The sequence below is a fragment of the Dipodomys merriami genome, unplaced genomic scaffold (genome assembly GCF_024711535.1).
Source record: "Dipodomys merriami isolate MVZ:Mamm:240054 unplaced genomic scaffold, mDipMer1.0.p SCAF_5, whole genome shotgun sequence".
Classification (NCBI taxonomy): domain Eukaryota; kingdom Metazoa; phylum Chordata; class Mammalia; order Rodentia; family Heteromyidae; genus Dipodomys; species Dipodomys merriami.
In genome coordinates this window covers 74,428,256-74,454,426 of record NW_027206068.1, presented here as the reverse complement: position 1 = coordinate 74,454,426, position 26,171 = coordinate 74,428,256, and the positions used below count along the sequence as shown (strand labels likewise).

At 46.6% G+C, this 26,171-nt stretch overlaps 1 protein-coding gene across 1 annotated transcript; it reads right to left on the bottom strand.

Moving 5' to 3' along the window:
- Positions 1-4,547: 4,547 nt before the first annotated feature.
- Znf212 (zinc finger protein 212) lies at positions 4,548-26,171 on the bottom strand. The gene is made up of 5 exons (XM_069996998.1): positions 26,020-26,171; positions 10,592-10,981; positions 10,154-10,280; positions 8,748-8,840; positions 4,548-7,910 (listed from the first exon to the last, which is right to left on the bottom strand). The coding sequence occupies exons 1-5, from the start codon at positions 26,041-26,043 to the stop codon at positions 7,066-7,068; spliced, it is 1,479 nt and encodes a 492-aa protein (XP_069853099.1). The 5' UTR covers positions 26,044-26,171; the 3' UTR covers positions 4,548-7,065.

Sequence of the window (26,171 nt, the reverse complement as noted above, 5' to 3'; positions counted from 1 at the left end):
ACAATCCAGTAAATTCTTCCTATCTGGGGGCTGGGAAGGTGGCTCAGTGGTAGAGCGCTTGCCTTGCATGCATGAGGCCCTGGGTTCGATTCCTCAGCACCACATAAGCAAAAAGAAAAAAGCCGGAAGTGGTGCTGTGGCTCAAGAGCTAGAGTGCTAGTCTTGAGCTAAAGAGCTGAGGGACAGAGCCCAGGCCCAGAGTTCAGGCCCCACGACTGGACCCCCCCCCCAAAAAAAAAGAAATTAATCTGTAGTTTTTGTTTCTGTATTTGGGTTTGTTTCAGCTGAAGAGATGAGGGACAGCACCCAGGACCCGAGTTCAGGCCCCACTACCAAAAAAAAAAAAAAAAAAAGTTATTTGGGCATCAGTGGCTCATGCCTTTAATCCTACTTACAAACTGAAATCTGAGGCTTGAAGTTCAAAACCATCAGGGGTGGGCTGTCTACATGGTTAAAAAAAAATCTAGGGCAGGAAAGTCCACAAGGCTCATCTCTAATTAACTAGCAAGGAGCCAGAAGTGGAACTCTGACTCAAGTGGTAGAGTGCCAGCCTTGAGAAAAAAGCTAAGGGAAGCCAGGCACAATGGCTCACACCTATATAATCCTAGCTACTCCGGAGGCTGAGACCTGAGGACCAAGGTTCAAAGACAGCTTGAGCAGAAAAACCCAGGAGATATCTCCAATTAACCATCAAAAAGCTAGAAGTAGGGGCTAGGAATGTGGTCTAATGGTAGAGTGCTTGCCTAACATTCCATTCCTTAGTACCACATAAACAGGAAAAAAAAATGGACGTGATGCTGTGGCTCAAGTGGTAGAGTGCTAGCCTTGAGCAAAAGAAGCTCAGGGACAGCACCCAGGCCCTGAATTCAAGCCCCAGGACTGGCAACAAAATGCTAGAAGTGGACTGAGGCTTAAGTGGCAGAGTGCCAGCCTTGAACACAAAAGCTCGGGGACAGTGCCCAGACCCTTCCTGAGTTCAAGTCCAACATCTTACATAAATAAATGTTAATATCCAAAACAAAGAATGTGGAGATGGATTGAAGAAGAGAAATGTGTTAGCCGGGCGCTGGTGGCTCACGCCTGTAATCCTAGCTACTCAGGAGGCTGAGATCTGAGGATCGCGGTTCAAAGCCAGCCTGGGCAGGAGAGACTGTGAGACTTCTATCTCCAATAAAACCACCAGAAAACTGGAGGTGGCGCTATGGCTCAAGTGGTAGAGCGCTCGCCTTGAGCTGAAGAGCTCAGGGACAGCGCCCAAGCCCAGAGTTCAAGCCCCATGACTGACCAAAAAAAAAAAAAAAGAGAGAGAGAGAAATGTGTTTAATTTTCTGAATTCCTACACCCCATTAGCCTCACTTTACCCTTTTTCCCCCCAATAATCAAGATGTGTTATATTCATAAACTTTTATTGAGTGGCAGTTCTTTTGTACAGCTACTTAACGATGTTCTTCAAAAGATATCCCTGCTGGGCACCAGTGGCTCACACCTACAATCCTAGCTACTCAGGAGGCTGAGGTCTGAGGATCATGGTTCAGAGCCAGACTGGGCAGGAAAGTCCATGAGACTCTTTATTTCCAATAAACCAAAACCAGAAGTGGTGCTGTGACTTAAGTGGTAGAGCTTTTGTCCCTGAGCTGGGCTCAGGGACAGCACCCAGGCCCAGAGTTCAAGCCCCACGACTGACAAGAAAAAAAAAAAAAAGACATCCCTGCCAGGCACCAGTGTGGGTCACTCCTATAATCCTAACTATTCAGGAGGCTGAGATCTGACAGTCATAGTTCAAAGACAGCCTGGGCAGGAAAGTCCATGAGACTCTTATCTCCAATAAATCACACACATCTCCAAAAAAAGCCGGAAGTAGAGCTGTGGCTCAAGTTGTAGAGCAGTAGCCTGTAGCAAAAGCAGCTCAGGGACAATGCCCAGGCCCCTGAGTTCAAGCCCCAGGACTTGAATTGCTTTAGCAGCCTGTAAACCCAGAGCAAGATCTCCATCTGTCAATAAGACTTTTTTTTTTGGTCCAGTAGTGGAGCTTGAACTCTGGGCCTGGGCGCTGTCCCTCATCTTCAGCTCAAGACTAGCGCTCTACCACTTGAGCCACAGCGCCAATTCCGGCTTTTTTCTTTTTGCCTATGTGGTGCTAAGGAATCGAACCCAGGGCCTCAGGCATGCAAGGCAAGCGCTCTACCACTGAGTCACCTACCCAGCCCCCCCCTTTTTTTTTTAACTCAGGGCCTAGGTGCTGTACCTGAGCTCTTCAGTTCAAGACTAGCGCTCTACCACTTGAGCCACAGTGCCACTTCTAGCTTTCTTCTTTTTGCTTATGTGGTGCTAAGGAATCGAACCCAGGGCCTCATGCATACAAGGCAAGCACTCTACCACTGAGCCACCTTCCCAGTCCTAAGATCTCCATCTGACTTATCCTTGCCCCCCCTGGAGAGCTTTGCAGGAGGCTGCAGATGTAACTCAGTAGAGCACTGCCCTAATGCGTGGATGGCTATGGGTAATCTGCCCACAAAAGAAAAAAAACACTTCGTATTGAGCTGGGCAACATGGTACATACCTGTAAAATTCAAGGCCAGCCAGAGTTACATAGTGAGACCCTACTTTAAAAAAAATATATGAGGACTACCAGAATGGAATACTGAGCTAGACTAGCAAGGGGCTGTGCAAAACACCTGTAGAAAAAGAAACTAGAAAGCTGGGAACTGGGAATGTGGCTTAGTGGTAGTGTGCTTGCCTAACATGCATGAAGCCTTAGGTTTGATTCCTCAATACCACATACACAGAAAGAGCTGTGGCTCAAGTGGTAGAGGGCTAGCCTTGAGCAAAAGAAGCTCAGGGGCATTGCCCAGACCCTGAGTTTAAGCCCCAGAACTGGCAAAAAAAAAAAAAAAAAAAAAAGCTGGTGCTGGTGGCTCATGCCTGTAATCCTGGCTACTCAAGGGGCTGAGATCTGTGGGTACAGTTCAAAGACGGCCCAGGCAGTGCTTGCCTAGCACGCATGAAGCCCTGGATTTAAATCCTCACTACCACATGAACAGGATAAAGCCGGAAGTGGTGCTATGGCCAAGTGGTAGAATGCTAGCCTTGAGCAATAAATGCCTGGCTCATGCCTGCAATCCTAGCTACTTAGGAGGCTGAGACCTGAGGATTGCAGTTCAAAGCCAGCCCAAGCAGGAAAGTCTGTGAGACTCTTATCTTCAATACCAGAAGTGGTGTTGTGGCTCAAGTGGTAGAACTCTTGCCTTGAGCTGGAAGGGTTCAGGGATAGCACCCAGGCCTGAGTTCAAGCCCCACACCAGGGGATGGGGGGGGGGGGAGAGAAGAAAACAGGTCAGGAACAGTGTCCAGGCCTTGAGTTCTAGCCCCAGCAGTGGCAGAAAGAAGAGAGGGAGAGGTGGAGGGAGGGAGGGAAAGAAAGGAAAGAAAAAGGAAGGAAGGAAAGAAGGGAGGAAAAGAGGGAGGGAGGGAGGGAGGGAAGGAGGGAGGGAGAGAGGAAGGAAAGGAGCCGGGCACCGGTGGCTCATGCCTGTAATCCTAGCTACTCAGGAAACTGAGATCTGAGGATCTGGGTTCAAAGCCAGCCTGGGTAGGAAAGTCCGTGAGACTCTTATCTCCATCCAATAAACCACTCAGAAAACCAGAAGTGTTGCAGTGGCTCAAGTAGCAGAGCACTGGCCTTGAGCTGAAGAGCTGAGGGACAGCACCCAGGCCCAGAGTTCAAGCCCCATGACAAAGAAAAAGAAAAAGGGGGGGGGAGGGAGGGAGGGAGGCAGTAGGGAAGGAGGGAGGGAAAGGAAGAAAGAAAAAAGGTGAGGAACTCTCCCAGAAGCCGGTACACTGAGCTGGGCCTCTCTGGGAAGAGCTCAGGGCTTCTGCAGTCAGTAGTGCAGGAAACCTAACGCAGCAGCAAGGCAGCTGCGAGCAGCAGGTGAAGAGGTGGGGTAGGCTGTGGAAGCCTTTGGCTCTGTACCAGAGTTTGATCCTGATTGGTAGCTGGTGAATTCTTTTGGAGGACTCAGAAAAGCTCATGTGCAACTGTTCCAGGACAAGCCTGGTAGTAGAAAGTGAGGAGTAGGATAGTTAGGTTCCTGAGGAACTCCTGAGTATGTAGCTGAGTCTCAACCCTGGGAACTGGAAGGACAAAAGTGGAGTCACATCTGCTCATGTAAGTTGGTTCCTCCTGTGCTTCCCACAGCCCACTTCCTGTTGTTTTCTTCTCAGCACCTCTCAGCACAGACTGGCAGTGTGGGACAGTTGAAGCAGACAGGAGGTTCATCTGTTGCATCATTCAGGGAATGCTCTTGTCAAGATGGTCATCCCACTTGGTTTAAGATGGAGCCTAAATCTGCACGTGCAGCCCCCGGGTGCTGCTACCACAGAGACCCTCTGGGCAACAGATTCTTACCTCCAGAAGCAATAGCACCCTGTGGTTATATGAGTTTTCAAGCATATGGAGGCCACAGTGCCTCCAGACATACGTAAACAAAGGTGAATCAAGACAGGGTTGTTTGAGAACTACTTTATTCTTTTTGTTTTTGGTCTGTCGTGGGGCTTGAACTCTGGGCTTCTGTGCTGTCCCTCAGCTCTTCAGCTCAAGGTGAGTGCTCTACCACTTGAGCCACAGTGCCACTTCGTTTTCTAGTGGTTTATTGGAGGTAAGAGTCTCATGGACTTTCTTGCTTGTGCTGGCTTTGAACCACGATCCTCAGATCTCAACCTCCTGAGTAGCTAGGATTACAGGCGTGAGCACTGGCGCCTGGAGAGAACTACTTTATTCTTAGCCAGAACAGGACTTGAACTCAGGAACCTGACACTCACCAACTTTACTTGCTCATGATTGATACTGTCATGTGAGCCATGCCTCCAGCCCAGCTTTTTGCTGGATAGTTGGAGATGGAGTTTTAAAGACTTTTCTGCCCACATTGGCTTTGAACCATCATCCTCTAGGTCTCAGCCTCCTGAAAATTTAGGATTACAGGCATAAACCACCAGCACCTTGGTGCTCAAGACATTTTAATTTTTATTTATTTTTTTTGGTCGGTAGTGGTCTCTGAATTCTGGGCCTGGGCGCTGTCCCTTAAGCTCTTCAGCTCAAGGCTCTCTACCACTTGAGCCACAGCACCACTTCCAGCTTTTTCTGCTTATGTGGTGCTGAGGCATCAAACCCAGGGCCTCATGCATGCAAGGCAAGCGCTCTACCACTGAGCCAGCTTCCCAGCCCTTACTGTTTTGGTGCCAGTCTCGGGGCTTTAACTCAGGGCATGATTACTGTTTTCTGGGTTTTGGTTGCTTTTTTTTTTTTTTTTTCCTCAAAGCTAGTGCTCTATCACTTGAGCCACAGCTCTACTTTCTTTCTTTTTTCTTTTTTGGTAGTTAATTGGAGATAATAATCTCAAGGGCTTTCCTGCCAGGATGGCTTTGACTCTTGATCCTCAAACTCCAGCCTCCTGGGTAGCTAGGATTACAGGTATGAGCCACCAGTGCCAAGACTACTTTAATGTAAAGAAATTAAAAGTTATCTAGCATGTAAGTGCTCAATAAATGTTACCAGTGGTTCACTTGTTCAAGGGAAACTTGCTCACTGCTTCACAGAGACTTCACTTTGCTGGAGAGCCAAGACTACATTTTATTATTTTGTTTTCCACCTCACACACGCAATGCAAGTCAGGAAACTGGCTACATTAAACTACTCCCCAAGGGGTAGGCAGAATAATCATGATGAGGGGACACAGCGCAGGCATCTGTGGTGCAGTCCACACAGGAATCTATGTTGGCTTTCCTCACAGCTGCCTAGTTCTCTTGTGGTACTTGCCTTACTTTACTTGGTACTCTGTCTACCTCCCAATAACCTCCACCCAGATGGTCAACCCTCCACTGCCCTGGGGTAGGTCTTCTGGGTTCTCTGTCCTACACTAAAGAAAAAAATACAGGTCAGGAACCTCCTCCCCTTTGGTCCCAGGAATGTTCGTGTCCTTCACAAATGGAGACAAATGTCTTGACAAATCTGATACCAGCTTTTTTTTTTTTTTTCTGAAAGCAGTTTTATTCTAGGCAACTGTAAATCATCCAAAAAGACATTCACGTAAGCCCTAGGAACCACGCCCATCGGGCCAGTCTCAACACTTGTGAGGGAGCACTGCACTTCTGTCCATCACCTCTGAGACAGAATGGGAAAGTGTACTCTGAACAACCTCCAGTGACAGCTCAGGTAAGAGGAACAAACTCAAACAGCAGTCTTCTAACCCAGCAGGCACAGAAAGTCAGGGCAGGGCAGGAGAGGCCGAGGTGAGACCCTGCAACCCCCACCACTGGCTCCCGCTCCCTTGTAGTTTTCATTCTGGCAGGGGGTTCAGGGTCTCCCTCCGCCTTTTCCTCTTGGTCCTTCTGAGCAATGACCACCATCCAGGGGAAGCCCAGTTCTCCAGCTGAAGTGTGGGTGGGCTAAAAGAGCCCCATGAATGATTCCCTCCTAGAGGGTAGGCCCAATTCCTGTATTAGGAACAACTTCAACTCTTGAAATTAAAAAAGGGAAAAAAAGTATTGGGCTATATATTTTTCAAATCAGTAAGAATCTAACTACAAAAGCAAGATAAAGCAGGATAAAGCAGTTAATTTAAATTATTCCTACCTGTTATTAACAAAGAGACTACAATAGGGGAAATGGAGAGTCACACCACCCACAACTTTTCCACACACCAGCTAACTCCTGTGCCCTTCCTCAGCCACGGGAAGATGGAAAATTCTGGGAGAAGCCCTAGAACTGGCCACCAGTCCCTGAGGGGTGAGAATGTATACCCCAGCCCCTAAATATCAGAAAGATGAGAAAAGTAGACATCTGAAGGGGCCAGAGATAGCAAACCCAGCTGGCAGGGAGAATGGGCTGAGACCCCAGCCCAGCCCCACATGTCTCAGGACAGCATCGGGGCTCGGCCTCATACTTGGTCAAGGGAAGGCAACCCAGAAGTTCCCCTCAGGACGCAGTCAGTCTCTGACTCCACACAGTGTCTTTTCGGGGAGATCAATGCTACCCCTCTCCGCCCCCGACGGCGAGGGGCTGCGCCCCTAAAGTAAGCCATTAGGCCTTCCCGGCTCTGGGGCCGGCCTGCCCCGCTCCCGCTGGTGGATTTTCTGATGCTGCAGGAGGTGCTGCTTCTGCACAAAGCTCTTCTCACACTCAGAGCAGCTGTAGGGCCGCTCGCCTGTGTGGATGCGTTGGTGCCGGACCAGGTCAGACGGGTGGCTGAAGCTCTTGCCACAGTACCCACAGATGAGGGAGCTCCGGCTTTTCCTCCAGGGGATGTGGCCAGGTAGCGCAACAAGGCTGTTAGGTGAGAACCTCTCCTGGACACGCGGGCTGGCGCTGGGCCCCTCCTGCAGGTGGCAGCGCTGGTGGGTCATGAGGCTCAGTTTACAGCTGAAGCTCCGCTGGCACGCATCACACTGATGCAGCTTTGTCTTCCTGGCCTGTGGTTTCAGCCGTGGCCGGGGCCTATGGCTCTCCTCTGGCTCTGTGGCAGGGCGAGGCTCCCATCCTGAGTGGCTCTGCAGATGTGTGACTAGCTGATGCTTAGAGCGGAAGCTGATCTCACACTCAGAACACTCATAGGGGCCAGAAGCGTCTCTTTTCAGCTTTGGGCCCGGTTCACATTCCTGACCCAAGAGTACCTGCCTACGGGATTTCTGCTTCTGGGGGCAGTCCAGAGTTCTGGCACTGGCGGGGTCTCTGTTGTCCTCCGTGGGTTCTTCCAAGTTGGAGACCCCAGGGCCTGATTCTAAGAGGACAGAACCATCCTGACCATCCCAGAGCTCGGCCTGCTCCGAACCCAGGAATGCCTGATCTTCAGCAGTGCCAACGAATCTGCTAGGAAGACCTGCCAGGCCCTCCTGCTTGCCCATGGCCCCATCCACTGCAAGAAACAAGACACACAAAAAGATCACATTCCAGCACCTTTGGCATCTCTGACTTCAGAAGGGGTCAAATCAGGGGCAGGGAAGGTGGCTCAGTGGTAAAGTGCTTGCCTTGCATGCATGAGGCCCTGGGTTCGATTCCTCAATACCACATAAGCAGGGGAAAAAAAAGCTGGAAGTGGCGCTGTGGCTCAAGTGGTAGAGCGCTAGCCTTGAGCTGAAGAGCTGAAAGACAGTGCCCAGGCCCAGAGTTCAGGCCCACGACTGGACCCCCCCCCCCAAAAAAAAGGAGGGGTCAAATCAAAGCTCCTCAGCAAAAAAATGGACTGAGACAATATGGAAGAGGGTGAAACTGACAAGGATTCCTAACTTGACTAGAAATATGGATATACTACTCTTAGAGAAGATGGTTGTGGGAGTTCTCCAAAGCTGTCTACCAATGATATTTAATCTCTATGAAAAATGACAATACACTGAACAACCATACCAAATTTAGGAGTGTTTATCAATTTTAAGAAAAGTACACTAAACCCCCAGCTTAAAAATTTGTGTCCATCTGTTTACAAATCCCTTTCCAGCATCTCCTTCTCTCAAGATGCTCTGATCTGCCCATGAAAAGGGGGCTGTACAGTCTTCACAGCTCTCTGGAGGGGGAAGAGTTAAGAAACACCCATAACCGGTGAACTAATGATAGTCAAAAAGGAGTCACTGATAGAGGTTACAGATAGGGTGGGTCCAGGTTTGGCAGTTCAGCAGTGGGAAAGCTCCTTGTAAGCTACAGGACCTGCAGCATAGGGGTGAGGGCTAGTAGAATAGAATATTCTGAAGCCACTCACCCAGGTGGGTTCCATGAGGGCCTTCTTCCTCCAAGTCACCCAGCATCTCGGTACCCAATTCTGCTTCTTCTTCTTCTGGCTGGCCAAGGACCTCTGGGTTGGGAAGAGCATAGTGAGAACCCAGCAGAGTTAGAGCTCACCACTCACTGGTCTGTTGCTGATGAAAGAGACCCTGGCAGGGAAGCGGTGCTAAAACTAATCTTGACCATTGCTCCAGCTGTATTTACTGCTCCAGGCTCAGGCCCTGCTGCTCTACCTCCCCACACACATGCACGTAGCTCAAGTCTTGCCAAGGCCCCTTGGATATCTAATTTCATCCCTGCTGAGGCCCTTCCAGGTAAGGTAGGCCTGTGACAGGTAAGGAAGGAGATCCAGCTAAGGTCATCTGGTCACCTCTCTAGTCCCATTACTTTCCTCTCCTCACTCAGGTCTAGCTACACTGGCCTCCTTGATACTTCTCCATGGATCTATAATTTAAAAGATCTTGTCTACCAAATAAATTGTGTAGTATTGTTATACTCACTAATATTTATATAGATAAGCAGCACTTCTAACCTACATAAAATAAACAACTCTAAAACTAGCCAAGTTCCACAAAAAGGGCCAGCTTGTGCTGCATGCCTCCAACCCAGGTAACACAGGATTCTTTTCTTTTTTGTTGTTATTGGTCGAGGGGCTTGAACTTGGGGCCTGGGTTCTGTCCCTGAGCTCTTTTGCTCAAGGTAAGCGTTCTACCACTTTGAGCAATAGCGCTATTTCCAGTTTTCTGATGGTTAATTAGAGATAAGAGCTTCATGGCCTTTCCTGCCTAGGCTGGCTTTGAACCATGATCCTCAGATTACAGCCTCCTAAGTAGCTTGCATTACAGGCATGAGCCACCGGTGCCTGGCATCTCTTTTTTTTTCTTTTGGTTGCCATTCTTGGGCTTGAACTCAGAGTCTGGGTGCTGTACCTGAGCTTTTGTGCTTAAGTGTAGTGCTGTACCACTTGAGTCATAATTCCATTTTCAGCTTTTTGGTGGTTAAGTGGAACAAGTCTCATTGGCTTGCCTGCTTCAAAGTGGGATCCTCAGATCTCAGCTTACTGAGCAGCTAGGATTACAAGTGAAAGCCACTGGCACCAGGCTAACAGAATCTCTTCTCAAATTATCTTAAAATAGTAAAAACAATGTGAGGAACCTAGCCAGGGATTCTGATGTAGTGTGATCCTATGTAAATTAGCAAATAGTGTCAAGAAGTGATATAACATTGACCCTTCCCAAAGCCCTGTGAGGGAGCAGACCTCCTGGACACTCCCTTTCTCCTCCTAGCACAGGCCAGCAGAGGATCCAGGGCCAGCCAGAGTCACAGATGTAGTTTCAGGCACTAGCTACTAGCCAGGAATCCCAGGGTGAGAACTGAACTCACTGAGAGAAACCAGCGTCTCGTAGTTGCTCTGCATGACGTTTCTGTAGAGCTCCTTCTGCCATTCCTCCAGGTTCTCCCACTCCTGCTCAGAGAAGCAGACACCATCGTTCTCAAGGGACTTGGACACCTACAATCACAAATGACACACATGAGCATCTCAACTCACCTCGATTTGCAATCTTTTTTTTTTTTTTTTTTTTTGCCAGTCCTGGGGCTTGCACTCAGGGCCTGAGCACTGTCCCTGAGCTGCTTTTGCTTAAGGCTAGTGCTCTACCACTTGAGTCACAGCACCATTTCTTGCCTTTTCTGTTTATGTGTTACAGAGGAATCGAACCCAGGGCTTCATGCATGTTAGGCAAGCACTCTCCCACTAAGCCACATTCCTAGCCCCTCAATTTGCAATCTTGGCTAGTAACTTTTCACCCTTAGTGGAGCTACCTTGGGGGCTTCACCCTTGCTGCCTGGGGGCAGCCGGAGGACCCAGAAGTTCCTGTTCCGCAGCAGGTTCTCCACATTCTCCAGGCGCCGCTGCAGCAGCCCGTACTCCTGCAGCAGGGTCCCCAGCACGGCCCACTTGCCCTCCAGCTGGTTCCCGAACTCCACAGCGGTCTTCTCGCAGTCGGCCAGTTTCTTCTCGGCGGTCCCCGTGCGTCCCTCCAGGTTCTGTAGCCGAGCAGCCTGGGACTCCATCTTCTTCTCCACAGCCTGAAGAGCAGCCACCACGGTCCACAGCGAGATCTCTGCAGTCTGAAAATAAGGGCTTTTCTCTCCCATTTGTGAAGAAGTCATGGAGGTAGCCAAAGGTGTGGAGCGCCGTTTTCTCCTGTGCTGAAGGAGTAAGAACACAGTCAGTCAGACCAGGCTCCTTCCAAAACCAAGCAAAAAAAGCAATGTCTTATCTTTTTAATCTTTTTTTTTTTGTCTGTCCTGGGGCTTGAACTCTGCACCTGGGTGCTGTCCTTCAGCTCTTCAGCTCAAGGTGAACACTCCACCACTTGAGCCACAGCACCACTTCCGGTTTTCTAGTGGTTTATTGGAGATAAAGAGTCTCCCCGAAGCCAGTGGCTCACGCCTGTAATCCTAGCTACTCAGGAGGCTGAGATCTGAGGATCACGGTTCAAAGCCAACCTGGGCAGGAAAGTCCGAGAGACTCTTATCTCCAATAAACCACTAGAAAACCAGAAGTTGCGCTGTGGCCCAAGCAGTAGAGCACTCGCCTTGAGCTGAAGAGCGCAGGGACAGTGCCCAGGCCCAGAGTTCAAGCCACCAGACTGACCAAAAAAAAAAAAAAAAAAAGAGTCTCCCAGACTTTCCTGCCCAGGCTGGCTTTGAACCATGATCCTCGATCTCAGCCTCCTGAGTAGCTAGGATTACAGGCATAAGCCACTGGCACCCATTTTTTTTGTTTTTTTAAAGCAAGGTTAGCACTATACCACTTGAGCCCTATCTCTACTTCTGGCTTTGGTGCTTAATTGGAAACAAGAGTCTTACAGACTTCCCCTCCCAGGCTGACTTTGAACCTCAATCCTTTCTCAGCATCTTGAGTAGTTAGGATTATAGGCCACTGGCACTGGGCAATGTCTTTTATTTTTATTTTTTTTTTGCCAGTCCTGGGGCTTGAACTCAGGGCCTGGGCACTGTCCCTAAGCTTCTTTTGCTCAAGGATAATGCTTGGAGCCACAGCACCACTTGGAGCCACTTTCTGTATGTGGTACCGAGGAATCAAACCCAGGGCTTCTGTATGCTAGGTAAACACTCTATTGTTAAGCCAGATTCCCAGCCTTGGGCAATGTCTTTTTTTTGCTTTGGCACTGTCCCTCAGCATATCAGCTCAAGGCTAGCACTCTACACTTGAGCCACAACCCCACTTTCACTTTTCTGGTGGTTTATTGGAGATAAGAGTCTCACAGACTTTCCTGCATGGGATTGGCTTTGAACCATGATTCTCAGATCTCAGTCTCCTGAGTAGCTAGGATGACAGGTTTATGAGCCACAGGCACCCAGCTGTTCATTTTTCTTTTGGGGGGGGGGGCGGTCGTGGGGCCTGAACTCTGGGCCTGGGCGCTATCCCTCAGCTCTTCAGCTCAAGGCTAGCACTCTACCACTTGAGCCACAGCGGCACTTTCGGCTTTTTTCTTTTTGCTTATGTGGTGCTGAGGAATCGAACCCAGGGCCTCAGGCATGCAAGGCAAGCGCTCTACCGCTGAGCCACCTTCCCAGCCCAGCTGTTCATTTTAATTGTTGTAGAGGAGTGAGTTAAGTCCTGTTAAGAAGTTTTTTCTATGTAGGAGACCACTGAGACCTTTTCATTAAGGTTTATATGATCAGCCATGACCTCTGGCAGGGCATGGAGGCAAAGTAGATGTTATTGTTGAGTCTAAAAGAACAAGTAGGAAAAAGTTGATTAAAAAAAAAAAAACACACAATTAAATCACTCCTCTTCGCTGGTACATAGTAAACAACACATACTAAATGCTTAATTAACCTTTACTAAAACAATTGAAAGTCTACTGACTTTTTTTTTCTTTTCTGTCAGTTGTGGGGCTTGAACTCTGGGCCTAGGCACTGTCGCTCAGGTCTGTAGCTCAAGGAAAAGTACTCTATGACTTGAGCCACAGCATCACTTCTGGTTTTCTGGTGGTTTATTGTCTCACGGACTTTCCCGCCTGGGCTGTCTTTGAACCATGATCCTCAGATCTCAGCCTGAGTAGCTAGGATTACAGGTGTCAGCTACCAGTGCCCGGCCTGACATTTTCTTTGTATTCCCCATATTTCTGATCTGTTCCTGACAAGAGGAAATTCTGTGCAGTTGAGCCAGCAGGCCATGTCTCTGAAGCTACCTCACAAACATCTCACCTCACATTCACTTCAGTCCTAAAGCCCTAGGACTGCTTCTCTCACAAGGTCTGCAGAACAATGACCAAGACACTGAGGAAATCATCACAGCAGCTAGAGGGAGTGGTCTAGACAAAGGAGGGACAAGCTTAGACTGAGTGATACAGAACCCAACATTTAATTAGTCTTGACCTATTCCAGTAGTTCATTATGCAACACACAAGACAAAATTTACATGCCCCATCCCCATTATAGGAAATGCTAAATATAAGTGAATCAAGAGAAAATATTACATTAGATAAACTCATTTCATCACATTTGCTTTGCTTTGGTGGTTTTTTGGTTTTGTTTTGCTTTGTTTTGTTTTTTTTGAGTCTCTCCTTTCCATTCCGTGTCTTGCTAGCACTTTTTATGGACAAGTTAGAAGGTACCAATTTAAGCAGAGGAATAACTCCTTCTCTTCCACATGATAATAGGCTGGAAAAAATGATTAAACCAAATTTTATCTTTGTATTATTTAGAATGATGAGAACAATTCAAATGTCCATCAAACAAATTGTTATCATCCACATAGATTATACATTGAATTGTGACTTGCTGACAATGACATTCTGTGGCCTTAATTCCCATAGCTAAGTGTAGAAACAGGGTCCATTCCAAAGGTAATCAAGTTATGAGACCATTATTGAGGGCTCTAACTCAGAAACTTGCAGTATCTTTATATGGGGTCTCCAAAAGTCAGCAAAGGTATGAACCTCACAAGGACCAACCCTGTAGATACTCGCTTCAGACTTCTAGCCTCTATATCAGATGACAAATTTCTGTTGTTCAAGCCAGTGTGGTATAATACTGAGCTACAGCAGCTCTTGGACACTAGTGCTTTACAAGGCACTACTCAGCAATAAAAACGATCAAGCTGGGGCTGGGAAGGTAGCTCAGAGGTAGAGTGCTTGCCTTGCATGCATGAGGCCCTGGATTCGATTCCTCAGCACCACATAAGCAAAAAGAAAAAACCCAGAAGTGGGGCTGTGGCTCAAGTGATAGAGCGCTAGCCTTGAGCTGAAGAGCTGAGGGACAGCACCCAGGCCCAGAGTTCAGGCCCCACGACCGGACCCAAAAAAAAAAACAACCAAAAAACCAAAAACCGATCAAGCTGCAGCCACATGTAAACAATATGCTGGGTTAAAGAAGCCAGACACAAAAGGCTACATGCTACTATATTCCATTAGGATGACATTCAGGAAAAGGACTAACTATCTGGACAGAGATCAGTGGCTGGCAAAGAGGAGGGACAGGAAGAGAAGGACTGACTACAAAGGAGTTCCAGGGAACTTTCTTGATGTTGAAAACACTCAGGCTTGGTAATGATATTGACTCATTTGTCAAAAATCATTAAACACTGGGTGTTAGTGGCTCATGTCCCCATTCTAGGTCTAGCTTCTGCATGTGAGAAAACATGCACCACTGGTTTTTGGTTCAGCATAACTCACCTAACATGATTTGCTCTAGGTCCATCTATTGCCCTGCAGATGACATAAAAGCATGCTTTTTTTTTTTTTTTTTTTTGTATTGGGGATCGAACCCAGGACATTGCACTTGCTAGGCAAGCGCTTTGCCCTCCATTTTAATTATTCTAGCATATATTAATTGTACAAGGAGCTGGGCACTGGTGGCTGTAATCCTAGCTACTCGGGAGGCTGAGGTCTGTGGTTCTCGGTTCAAAGCCAGACCAGGCATAAACGTGCCTATGAGACTCTTATCTCCAATTAGCTACTCAGAAACCTGAAGTGGAGCTGTGGCTCAAAGTGGTAGAGTGCTACTTTGAGCCACAGAGATAAGGGACAGTGCCCAGGCCCTGAGTTCACGCCCCACAATCAAAATGATGATTATGATGGTGATGACGATGATAATGATGATAAATGTATAAGGAGTTAGGTCAATAGATCTAACTGGGACATGATAAATTATACAGGACTCTAGGCATTCACACACAGTGAGACCAAAGGAGGACACTCTTAGGGGAGGAATACAAAGACACAATGCCTATGTACCCCGATCATATAAAATAATATTTAGCACAGTGAAACCCAAGAAATAGAAAAAAAATACTTTTGCTTATTTTTTTTTGTCTTATCCGTTTGTTTACCTGTCTTTGGAAGGGTAAGGATGGGCACAGAAATGGAGAAAAAAAGGGTGAACAAATGCAGCAGTGGTACTCACTAGACACTATGTTGAAAATGAAATATACAATTTGTGGGTGGGGACTGGAGGGAAAACTGGGAGTGAGGGAAGAGGCAACAATATCCAAAAAGATATACTCATGGGCAGGGAATTGGCTTAGTGGTAGAGTACTTGCCCAATATGCATGAAGCCTTGGGTTCCATTCCTCAGTGCCACATAAACAGAAAAAGCTGGAAGTGGCACTGTGGCTCAAGTGGTAGAATGCTAGCCTTGAGCAAAAGAAGCTCAGGGACAGTGCCCAGGCCCAAGCCCCAGGACTGGCAAAAAAAAAAAAGTATTCATTACCCGACTTACGTCACTATAACCCATATGTACATCATCTTTATAATAACAACTAAAAACACTATTATAAATCAGGTGCTAGTGATTCATGTCTGTAATCTTAGTTACTCAGGAAGCTGAGACCTGAGGATCACAGTTCATTAAAGCCAGCCTGGCAGGAAAGACTGTGAGACTCTCCAACAAACTACTCCGAAATGTAAGCCCAAATTAGCAATGTGGCAAAAAAGGCCAAGTGCTAGCCTAGAGCAAAAGCACTTAGGGACAGTGCCCAGGCCCTGAGTTCAAGCCTCACAACCGACAAAAACTTAAAACTAAAACTAAAATTTAACTTCTGGACATTCAGACATAATCCTGCCTTTGAATATGACAATTTTTTTTGCCAATTTTAAATATATTTAAGACATTGCATTTTCCACTTATAATACAGTGCTTTATAAAGTGCAACGTTTATATTTTTCCCTGTGCACATATTCAAGTATTGAGAATGTCCAGTAATTTACTACAGTAGCTTAACTTTTATTATTTATTTAATTTTTTGTCAGTTGTGGGCCTGAACTCTAGGCCTGGGCGCTGTCCCTCAGCGCTTCAGCTCAAGGCTAGTGCCCTACCGCCTGAGCCACAGCGCCACTCCTGGCTTTTTCTGTGTATGTGGTGCTGAGGAATTGAATCCAGGGCCTCATGCATGCAAGGCAAGCACTCTACCACTGAGCCACCTTCCCAGCCCAGTAGCTTAACTTTTAAAAACTGCTATCGAAGGAATATCACAATTTTTGTTTGTTTGTTTGTTTTGGGGGGGTCCAGTCATGGGGCCTGAACTCTGAGCCTGGGCACTGTCCCTCAGCTCTTCAGCACAAGGCTCACGCTCTACCACTTGAGCCATTTCCGGCTTCTTTTTGCTTATGTGGTGCTGAGGAATCGAACCCACAGCCTCATGCATGCAAGGCAAGTACTCTACCACTAAGCCACCTTCCCAGCCCTGGAATATCACAATTTTTTGACAATACATGTGCCATTATGGTCCCAAATGCCATTACCATTAAGTAAGTACAAGATACAGTACCTATTAAGAAAACTACAATTAGGGGCTGGGAAGTTAGCTCAGCGGTAGAGTGCATGCCTTGCAAGCATGAGGCCCTGGGTTCGATTCCTCAGCACCACATAAACAGAAAAAGCTGGAAGTGGCGCTGTGGCTCCAGTGGTAGAGCGCTAGCCTTGAGCTGAAGAGCTGAGGGACAGTGCCCAGACCCAGAGTTCAGGCCCCATGACCGGCAAAAAAAAAAAGAAAACTACAATTAGACTCAAAGACAAAACAACTGACAGTCTAAAGTGATACTTCAATTTAATTTGGTAACATTCAACTCAGATATATATATATTTTTTTTTCTTGTGTAAGTCCTGAGGCTTAAACTCATGGCCTGGACTCTGCCCCTGAGTTGTTTTTTTGCTCAAGGTTAGCACTTTACCACTTGAACCACAGCTCCACTTCCAACTTTTGGTAGTTAATTGGAGATAAGAGTCTCAAGGACTTTCTTGCCCTGGATGTCTTTGAACTGTGATCCTCAGATCTGTCTCCTGAGTAGCTAGAATGTCAGATATGAGCCACCAGTGCCCAGCCTGTACTATACTTTCATTTATTTATTTTGGTCTAGTAATACTTTATTAACTTGTCTAATTTCAGAAAAATATTGTTAGCGATTTTGTTGGGAATGAATCAAATTCCACAGATAAATTTGATAATTATCTTTATGATAACATGTTTCAATCCATATACATAGTGTACAGTGTGCTTCTACATTTTAAGGTGTTTGTATTATCTTTCAATACATTAGCAAATTCCCTAGTTACACATTCTAGTCTTCTGCTGTGAAACTTGGTGACTTAAGACAACATCCATTTTGCACAGCAACCTGCAGTTAGAGGAAGTTTTGTATGGACAAACCTTGCCTTTGCTCCACTCTGTCCAGTGCCACAAGTCCCAGGCCAACAAGTACTGCTGCAGTCACTTGAAAATCCCAAAACTCAACAGCCCCACCAAAGGTCCCAAACCACAACCAACACCAACCCACAGACTTGTGGACAACCATATTTTTAATCCAGACTAATCCTCAGACTTGTGCACAAGCACTTGTAAACCAGAGGGGATGGGCCTCTTTTTTTGGCCTTGTGTTTCTGAGTTTATTTTATCTCTACATATGGTATTACAGGTAGATATATGGGAAAATATATTAACCATATCTCCTATATTTGTGCTAATTGGCATTGGTCTGACTTTTTAAACTTAATGTAATTCAAATGAAATAAAGTTTAAAACTGCTGCTTGGTCATACTAGCCACATTTCAAATATTCAATAGTTCCATGTACCTAAGGTCTATAGCACTGAATAGTCAGATTTCAAATTTTTCCTTATCTTGAAAAGTCCTATTGGATGTACTATATTTTTTTGTTTTGGGGGCTTAAACTCCAGGCTGGCACTGTCCCTGAGCTCTTTTGATTAAAGCTAGCATTCTATCACTTTGAGACACAGCTCCACTTCCAGTTGTCTAGGAGTTAATGGGATTATGAGAGTCTCAAGGACTTTCCTGCCCTGGCTTGTCTTTGAACTGTAATCCTCAGATCTCAGCATCCTGAGTAGCTAGATTACAGGTATGAGCCACCAGTGCCCGGCTTATAATGTACTTTTATTTTTTGGTCCATGACTGGGACTCACACTCAGTATCTGACACTTTCACTCATTGGCTGGTGCTCTACCACCTGAGCCACACCTCCAACCCTTTCTGTTTAATTTTTTTTTGTTGGTCATGAGGCTTGAACTCTGGGCCTGGGTGCTGTCCACGTGCTCTTCATCTCAAGGCAAGCACTCTACCGCTTGAGCCACAGCACCACTTACGGTTTTCTAGTTGTTTATTGGAGATAAGAGTCTCACGAACTTTCCTGCCCGGGCTGGCTTTGAACCGTGATCCTCAGATCTCAGCCTCTTGAGTAGCTAGGATTACAGGCATGAGCCACCAGTGCCCGGCTCTCTTTTTAATTTTTTATCCTTTATTGTTGTTGGTTGCAGGGCTTGAATTCAAAGTCTGGGCAGTGTCCCTGACCTCTTTTGCTCAAGGCTAGTGGCTCTACCACTTTTGAGGCTCAGCTCCACTTCTGGTTTTCTGGTAGTTAACTGGAGATAAAAGTCTCATAGACTTTGTTGCTTGGGCTGGCTTTGAACCATGATCCTCAGATCTCAGCCTCCTGAGTAGCAAGGATTACAAGTGTAAGCCACCAGCGCCCAGAATTTTTAATCTTGTTAGATAAAAATATTGAGGGTGGGTTAGACTCTTCACTAATGATGATGTTTTCCTTGTAGTTCTGTCAATTTTTTTAAAAATAAGATTTTGAGGCTACATTATTAGGTGTATATAATTTTAGAGATGTCAGCCAGGCATGGTGGTACATGCCTATAATTTCAGCTATTGTGGAAGCAGAGATAGGAGGTAGAGGTAAAAGGTAGAGGCAGATGGATCCTGAAGGCCAGACCATATCTGAAAAACAAAATGTAAAGGAAGGTGATGTGAAGTGGCTCAAGTAATAGAGCATTTGTCTAGCCTCCACAAAACCCTGGGTTTACTCTACAGAGGTACACACACACAAAGAAAAAGAACTTGATAGAGATGTCATATCAAGATAGAACATGGAGTGTTTCTTAAAATTATTATAAATGTAGGCCACTTTCTATCTCTAACAATAATATACATATATCAACTGTATTTTAATTATTACACTGGATACTGTATTCAAATTCTTTTTATATTTAGCCATTTCCACAGAGCGACCTTTTAATTTTATCTTTTAAAAATTACAGTAGGAAAGAAATACATGAGGAAATGTTCATCATCCCTGGTGGTGAAGGAAATGCAAATAAAGACAACCCTGAGATACCACCTTACCCCAGTCAGAATGTCCCACATCCACAAATCAGCCAACGACAAATGCTGGAGGGGATGTGGAGAACGAGGAATGCTATTACACTGCTGGTGGGAATGTACACTCATACAACCACTTTGGAAAGCAGTCTGGAGGGTCCTTAGAAAGCTAAAGATTGACCTCCCTTACGACCCAGTCATACCACTTCTAGGCATCTACCCTGAACAACAGGAACCAATATACAAGGACACATGCACCTCCATGTTTATTGCAGCACTGTTCGCAATAGCTAGGATATGGAAACAACCCAGATGTCCCACCACAGATGAATGGATCCAAAAATTGTGGTATCTATACACAATGGAATATTATGCAGCCATTAGAAATGACAAAATAATGGCATTTGCAGGGAAATGGATGGAGCTAGAAGGAATCATGTTGAGCGAGGTAAGCCAAGAACGAAGAGACAAACAGTACATGGTCTCCCTGATAAGTGGATGATAAATCCAAAATGTTAGGTGATATGACAAAACTAACAGGACTTAAGAAACAAAGAACTCCCACTCATCTGGTTGAACCACTACCAAATATCCCCATGCTGCTGATCACATATATGGTAATAACATGTGAGCACCGTTATATATTACAGACTGTGATAGACAATTTGCTCCAGGAAAGTTAGAATGAACTTGTGACTTTAAATGAGCATCATTATTCCACAATACTGTGAATTTCCGGAAATTAAGTAATCACTTAATCACAATAAAAAAAAAAGAACCTTGGGGAAGGGAGGGAGGGAGGGGATGGTAGGGGGAAAACAATGGAGGGGGTAACAATGTTCAAGAGGAAGTGTACTCATTGCCTCACTCATGTAACTGTAACCCTCTGTATGGTATCTTTACAATAAAAAAATTAAAAAAAAATTACAGTAGGATGGGCTGGGAAGGTGGCTCAGTGGTAGAGTGCTTGCCTTGCATGTCTGAGGCCCTGGGTTTGATTCCTCAGCACCACATAAGCAAAAAGAAAAAGCCGGAAGTGGCACTATGGCTCAAGTGGTAGAGCGCTAGCCTTGAGCTGAAGAGCTAAGGGACAGCACACAGGTCCAGAGTTCAGGCCCCACGACCGGACCCCCCCCCCAAAAAAAAAATTACAGTAGGAAGCTGGGCATCAGTGGCTCATGGCTATAATCTTAGCTACTCAGGAGGCTGAGATATGAGGATTTCGGTTCAAAGCCAACCCAGGCGGAAAGGTCTGTGAGACTCTTATCGCCAATGAACCACCAGAAAACCAGAAGTGGAGCTGTGGCTCAAACAGTAGAGCACTCGCCTTGAGCTGAAGAGCTCAGGGACAGAGCCCAAGCCCAGAGCTCAAGCCCCATGACAGACAAAAAAGAAAAAAAAAAGTTACAGTAGGAAATGTTCCCATCCTGACAGGTTTTGTCATTTAGCTACAATATTTAGGCCATTTATATTTATTGTAGTTGTTAATTTACTTTTACTTTTTGTGCTATTTACCTCATCTTCCTTTTGATCTTCTTTCATATCTCCCATTAAATGATTATTTTCTTTATCTTTCTTTTTTTTTGTCAGTCATGGGTCTTGAACTCTGGGCCTGGGCACTGTCCCTGAGCTCTTCAGTTCAAGGCAAGCACTTTCCCACATGAGCCACAGTGCCATTTTCGGCCTTCTGGTGGTTAATTGGAGATGAGGCTCACAGATGTTCCTGCCCAGGCTGGCTTTGAACTCATATCTCAGCCTCCTAAGTAGCTACGATTACAGGCATAAGCCACTGGTGCCCAGATAAAATGATTATTTTCGTTGATTTTTTTTTTTTTTTGTCAGTGGGGAGGCTTGAACTCAGGGTTTGGGTACTTTCCCTGAGCCTCTTTGTGCTCAAGGCTAGCATTCTACAACTTGAGCCACCGTGCCACTTCCAAATGATTATTTTTGTATTAAATTAAATGGTATTTTTCTTCTCTTTTTAAATTTTTAAGCTGCACAATAATTTCTAGTCTTTTAGCAATTATCCTCAAAACTGTGGGTAGCATAGTTTACACAGCAGATTAAATACCCAAATGCTACTCATCAATGCCATCTTCTTTTTCTTTAAATTTTACTTTGCTGCTTCTGGGGCAACATTAACTCTCTCTTGGCTTGCTTGTTCTCCCTTGACTGCTGTCCCTTGGCTCTACCAACCACTTGAGCCACTCCCCAGCTCAACTTTATGCAAGTTAATTGGAGATGGAGTTTTGCATACTTCTTTTTAGCCTGGGCTGGCTTTGAATCTTAATCCTCTGCTCTGATTCCTGAATAACTAGGATTACAGGTGTGAGCTGCCAGTACCTGACCTTTTCCTAACTTCTACATCAATATAATTGTGTAATTTTATCCTCCTTTGGAAATTTAATTACTGTTTTAGTCAATGAGATGCTTTTGTTTGGCACAGAACTCTGGAGTCACACTGATTTTCCTTCAGTTTATGAACGGCATTGTTGTGACGGCTGTCAGGCTCCCACTGTTGCTCTTGAGAAGCTGGCCCATGGGGGCCGGAGGGGAAGTGATGGCCTTCTGGGTTTCAAACTAGATGAAGGTTAGATGTTCTCTAGTTCCATATCACTTATCTTCTCAGGTCATTGTCCATCTTTTTTCTTTCTTCTTTTTTTTCAGGAGGATATCAGTACTGGGGCTTGAACCAGGGCCTCAAGGAGAGGCTTTTTCTACTCTGACACTTGTTGTTGGTGGTAGTGGTTTTTTGCTGGTTAATTGGACATAAAGTCTCCAGAAATACAGTACATCTTCTCATGATGAATTTTCACCACAGGATTTTTTTTTTTGGTTGGTTGTGGGTCTTGAACACAGGGCCTGGGAGCTGTCCCTGAGCCTCTTTGTGTTCAAGGCTAGCACTCTACCACTGAGCCGCAGTGTGCCACTTCTGGTTTTTTAATAGTTAATTGGAGGTAAGAGTCTCCTAGGGAATTTTCTGCCCAGGCTTGCTTCTAACCTCAATCCTCAGCTCTCAGCCTCTTGAGTAGCTAGGATTATAGGCGTGAGCCACCAGTGCCCGGCCACTAAAATATTTTCTTTCCCCACAAAAACCTCATATAATTCTCCATGTTTCTGAACCATAAAAAAAAAAAAAGAAAAAAGACAGCATTAAAAACCAACTTGGAGGGGCTGGGAAGGTAGCTCGGTGGTAGAGCGCATGCCTTGCATGCCAGAGGCCCTGGGTTCGATTCCTCAGCACCACATAAGCAAAAGGAAAAAAAAAGCCGGAAGTAGCGCTGTGGCTCAAGTGGTAGAGCGCTAGCCTAGAGCTGAGGGACAGCGCCCAGGCCCAGAGTTCAGGCCCCATGACTGGACCCCCCCAAAAAAAAAAAAAAAAAAAAAAAACCAACTTGGAGATCACATACTCTCTGCTCATCATGCAGGATAAAGGCAGGAGAACTGAGGAACACTATTAATCAGTCCACCTTGAGAAACTTAGAATCCATGAAAACTACAAGAAGAAATACAACATCTGTATTTCCAAAGATTCTTTTCAATGTTCATTTCAGTTAAAACCTCCCCCTTATATAAGGTTGAGAAAAGTTCTCAGACTATTAGCACACTGCTGGCATGCTGGGAGGAACCAAGCTGCTCTTAACTATCCTGATCTGAAAGCATCTAGATTCTGGTTGGACCTCTGCCAGGACTTAATAGTATACAGTACCCTGATCTGGAAAAGAGAGCAGCATCAGCTTAGAGAAGGACAACAGCCTGCTGAGACCTGAACCAGACATGAAATGTTTATGACACAAGATTGTCCACAACTGAATGAAGAAGTCAGAAGCCTCAGGACATGGTCTCCTAGTCTAAGGTGCCTGAGTGATAGATCTAGCAATAGTTAGGTGTTAACTTGCTGGATGATTACTTATCCTTCTCCAAAAGTTATGACTTGGGAGAAACCACTGGCCTGGCACACCTGACTTCCACCTTATACCCCACTAACTTCTGTGAGAAATGCCCAAGAGCAGGATCACAATAGCAGAGATGAGTGGCAGCCCTTCGCTTCTGGAGTCTACTCAGATTACAATGACCTGCCAGCCTGGCATTAAAACACTGCTTTGGGGAGAAATTGTCTTAATGACAGCTGCTGCCTGGTCATCGTTTTCCGCTGGCCAGCTATCTCTGTCACTTCTTTCCACCCCAATTCATGTTGGAATCCTTTCCCCAGCAGATAAACCACCTGTAGCCAAAATGAGCTGCCACCAAATAAACATGACCAAATCCAGGCAGTGCTCTCCATGGGAAAAAGCCTGTGGATAAGTCTCCAGTGATAAGCCTCCCCTCAAATATCCAAAAGCTATCTGGGAAATGATTAGAAGAATTTCCTAGTAAAAGTTTTCAAATCATAATCAATAGTATGTCATTTGCAGAGAAATGGATGGACCTACAGCAAATCATGTTGAGCTCAGAGAGACAAATGTTCATGTTTTCTCTCATATGCAGAAGCTAGATCTAATGTACATTGGAACATGGTAAATTATATAAGGCTTTAGACATTCACACACAGTGAGACCAAAGGAGGACACTCTTAGGGAAGGATCATAAAGGGGCAATCAATGTCCATGTGCTTCTGATCATATAAAATATTTATCGGATGGAAATGGAAACAAGAGGCTTTTTCTTTGTTGCTGTTTTGTTTTCTTTCTTTCCTTTTTTGCTGGTCCTGGGCTTGAATTCAGGGTCTGGGTGCTGTCCCTGAGCCTCTTTGGGCTCAAAGCTAGTGTTCTACCACTTGTGCTAATCGTCACTTCCGGTTTTCCGGTGCTTTTTATTGGAGATGAGAGTCTCACAGACTTTCCTGCCCAGGCTGGCTTTGAACCCCAATTCTCAGATCTCAGCCTCCTGAGTAGCTAGAATTACAAGCATGAGCCACCAGGGCCTGGCTATGCTTCCTTTTCTTTCTGTCTTGTTTGTTAGTTTATCTGTCTTTAGAAGGGTAAGGGGAGGGCACAGAAATGGAGGGACAAAGGGAGAATAAATACAGCAATGGAACTCACTAGGTACTATGCTGAAAATGAATGATACAACTTGTGGGTGGGGATCAGAAGGAAAAACTGGGAAAGCAAGGGAAAAGGTCACCTTCTCCAAAAGAAATGTACCCATTACCTAGCTTATGTAACTGTAACCCCTCTGTATATCACCTTTATAATAACAATTTTAAAAAGGATAACAGAAAAAGAACATAATCACAGGTAAATGGAAACGGCCACAAAGCAGTACACAAGTTCCGTTTATTCATGCAACTACTCCCTTCGCCTCCTGTTCTAGACCTTTCACCCTTAGTAAAGGAGGGAAATCTGCACAATCTGGGGGGTGAAATGCCCTCCACTCTGTCCCCCTCCCTGTCCTCCTCCCCCACTGCTTTGGGCTTTCAGCATGTCAGATGCATTTATTTGTTGGGTTTGCATGACTGATGACACATGGCCTTCGTGAGAAAAGCCTGGCAATATAGAACCCACCTGCGAGTGCCTAGGAACTGAGAATGAAGATACAGAGAGAGTGGAAGGGCTGAGGAAACACACAAAACGGAATGTTCTGCTATGAAGTGTTCAGTGGAGTCTTTGTCAAGGGGTGGGATGAATTTATTTTTTTTTAACAAAAATGTTCTCAACCAGGCGCCGGTGGCTCACGCCTGTCATCCCAGCCACTCAGGAGGCCGAGGGCGAGATCTGAGGTTCACGGTTCAAACCCAGCCCGGGCAGGAGAGTCCGTGAGACTCTCATCTCCAATAAAAACCCACCAGAAAACCGGAAGTGGCGCTGTGGTTCAAGTGGTAGAGCGCTGGCCTTGAGCAGCAGAGGTCAGGAGCAGCGCCCAAGCTCAGATTTCAAGCCCCACGACCGACTAATGATAACAATAATAACAATGATGATGTTTTCCTGGCCGGGCACCGGTGACCCATGCCTGCCATCCCAGCTAGTAAACAGACGGATATCGGGAGGAGGGTGACCCTCAGCCCAGCCCAGAGTACGCAAGAACCCCATCTCAACCAATGACATAGGCAGGGTGGCAGGCATCCGTGATCCTCTCTATGTAGGAGGAGGAGCAGGCGGATGAGACCACAGACTCGGGCCAGTGGGGGGAAGAAACCTGACTCTCTGAAAAACTAAAAAGTACAGGATGACGAGAGGCGCGGTTCCGGTGGTAGAGCACCTACTACACAGCAAGTGCCAGGCCCTCGCATTCAAACCCCACAAGAGCAAGCAAATGAAAACACAACCACACAACACCCGGAGGGACGCCGGGGGCGCCGGCGCCGCGGGCCACGCGGGAGGCTGAGGTCGCCGCCGCGGGGAGGCCGCGGGGGCCCGAGGGGCCCGGCACGACGGGGACGGGCCGCGGGCTTCCCAGCCGGCCGCTGCGGTCTCCGAGGCGCGAGGGAGAACGCGCACGGACGCAGGGACAACACTCGGAGCGAGCCTCACGGAAGTTTCTGGAGCCGGCGCCCGGCGAGCGCCCGCGTCAGCTGAGCCCGGACGCCCGGCCGGTCCCCGCGCGGAGCCCCGCCCCGGCCCGCGGCGCGGCCGTCCTCCAGGCCGCGCGAGTCCCCGGCTTACCCGGGCAGGCGCCGACTCCGCCATGGCTCCAGCCGCCTCTCAACGCCCGCTTCCTCCCGCCGGCCCGCGAGTCTCGCGCCGGTCCGCTAGATCGCCGGACCCGGAGGAAAGCCGCCGTCGCCGCCGTGTTGATACAAAGTGCATTCTGGGAG

Excerpts from the sequence above, each read along its gene's own strand:
- Znf212 (XM_069996998.1), bottom strand. The coding sequence starts at position 26,043 with ATGGCGGAGTCGGCGCCTGCCCGG. Across the intron at positions 10,281-10,591 it reads GCAAGGGTGAAGCCCCCAAG|GTGTCCAAGTCCCTTGAGAA; the intron begins GTAGCTCCACTA and ends TTGTGATTGTAG. Across the intron at positions 8,841-10,153 it reads CGAGACGCTGGTTTCTCTCA|AGGTCCTTGGCCAGCCAGAA; the intron begins GTGAGTTCAGTT and ends TTCCCAACCCAG.